Below are 1,879 nucleotides of genomic sequence, written 5' to 3'. Positions count from 1 at the left end.
ACTGGCTTTAACTCCATGGATTCTGAGCCTCAGCTGTCACAGGGCCCTGAGCCTTTTCCAGGTGTCTGGCTTAATCCACCTCCAGAACTGGACCTTTCTCTGGCGGGTCCTCCGTGAAGACCACTGCCGTACTGTGACTGTGACTTGCCTGACCATCACAGCACCATGTCCACTGGGGTCACATACCGAAACCTGGAGGCCTGGAATACAGTGTGCTGCTTCCTCCGCCTGCCACAGCTCTTCTCTACCTGCGTGGCCTTCTCCCTGGTGGCCGACATGGGCATTTGGAGAGGGGACATAGGTAACTGGCCCATGTCCATCTGGGGCTTCTGTTTTGCTGTGACACTCATAATAGTCACAGTCGAGTTTTTTGATTTCGAATCACGCTTTCCTTTCTTCTGGTACAACCTCTCTATCACCTACGCCTGCTACGCCACCCTCCTCTGCCTCTTGGCCTCCAGCATCTACTCCGTCACCTACGTCCAGTTCCTGCCTGATGGACCTCTCCAGGACCGGGCCGTCGCAGCCACTGCAGTCTCCTGTATCGCTTCTGCACTTTATGCCATAGATGTGGCCTTTGTGTGGAACTGGTATGAGTTCGATGAGATCACCTGCTATGTGCACACTATGCCAGGCCTGCTGAAGGTGCTGGAGACCTTCATGGCCGGCATCATCTTTACCTTCCTCAGCAACACCTCCTTGTACCTGCACCAGCCGGCCTTGGAGTGGTGTGTGGCCGTGTACTCCATCTGCTTCATCCTGGCAACACTAGCTATGCTGCTAAAACTGGGTGGCTGGGAGAACATACTGCCTGTCCGCTTCCCCATTTTCCAGTTGGGGCTAACTTTGTTCTCCGTCCTTCTCTACATCAGTGCTCTGGTCCTCTGGCTGCTTTACCAATTCTATGAGGAATTTGGTGGGCAGCCCCAGTGGTCCAGTGATATCAGCTGTATTGATGACCTCATGTGTACCTGGGTCCAGCGACTGGCTGTGGCCATCCTGACAGCCATTAACCTATTGATTTATGTGGCTGACTTGGTGTACTGGGCCTGCCAAGTTTTCTATCGGGACTGAGGACCAGCCCAGGGACTTCTGATCCCCTCTGGTCACAGGAGGTCTCCTCACTGAGCTCTGTTATCCTTTGATGTCCTCAATGGATGTAAACTTGGGCAAACTCTAGGAGATGGTGAGGGACAGGGAAGCCTGGCTTGCTGCAGTCCATGGGGTTGCAGAGAGTCAGACATGACTCAGCAAGTGAACAACAGCGATGTCCTCTGATGTCCTCTTCCTGGCTCCCTCACTCCCTCTTCACATCTTTCCCCACTCATCTCCCTCTTTTCTGTTTCCTTCCCTCCATCTGCTCTGTCTCCTTCCTGCTTAGTGTGGTTGCCCATGTCCTGTTTCGCTTCTTTCTCTTGCTTCTCTCATCTTTTCTACATTTTCTGCTTTTTGCCCCTTTTCTGGTCATCCTTGGTTTCTCATCTTCTGTGTCCTGACCACCTCTCCGCATTTTCCTTCTTCTGATCCATCAGGACCTCAGACTCCTTCCTTCTCTGTCCACTGCCCCCTCCCACCTCCTAAGGTGCTGACTCCACAGCACACAGCTCTCTGTGCAGCTGTTCACACCCTGAGCCTCCAGAGGGGTCTCATTGCCAAAGCAAGTCTGTCCACCTGGGGGTGCCTTAGTTGGTGTGTATGTGGGGAGAGTTAGGGGGTGGGTTGGGAGGGGTTGGTGGCTGGAGGTATGTAGCTAGAATTTGGCCTCCTTTCTCCCAGTGGAGAGGGATGTACAGTGTACCTCCCCTTTAAGTCACACAAAAATCTCTGGAGGTCAGTAATTCCCAGTGAGCAGGACTCTGGATCCCTGGGTCCCATCCTG

General features: G+C 53.4%; 1 protein-coding gene across 1 annotated transcript; it reads left to right on the top strand.

Annotated features, from left to right (window-relative positions):
• Positions 1 to 276: 276 nt before the first annotated feature.
• On the top strand, positions 277 to 1,074 carry LOC138095346 (myeloid-associated differentiation marker-like). Its single transcript, XM_068991396.1, has one exon. The coding sequence runs from the start codon at positions 277 to 279 to the stop codon at positions 1,072 to 1,074; it is 798 nt and encodes a 265-aa protein (XP_068847497.1).
• Positions 1,075 to 1,879: the final 805 nt, after the last annotated feature.

The sequence above is a fragment of the Capricornis sumatraensis genome, chromosome 19 (assembly GCF_032405125.1).
Source record: "Capricornis sumatraensis isolate serow.1 chromosome 19, serow.2, whole genome shotgun sequence".
Classification (NCBI taxonomy): domain Eukaryota; kingdom Metazoa; phylum Chordata; class Mammalia; order Artiodactyla; family Bovidae; genus Capricornis; species Capricornis sumatraensis.
Note: the sequence above shows the minus strand (reverse complement) of the source record. Positions and strands in the feature narration are given on the sequence as shown.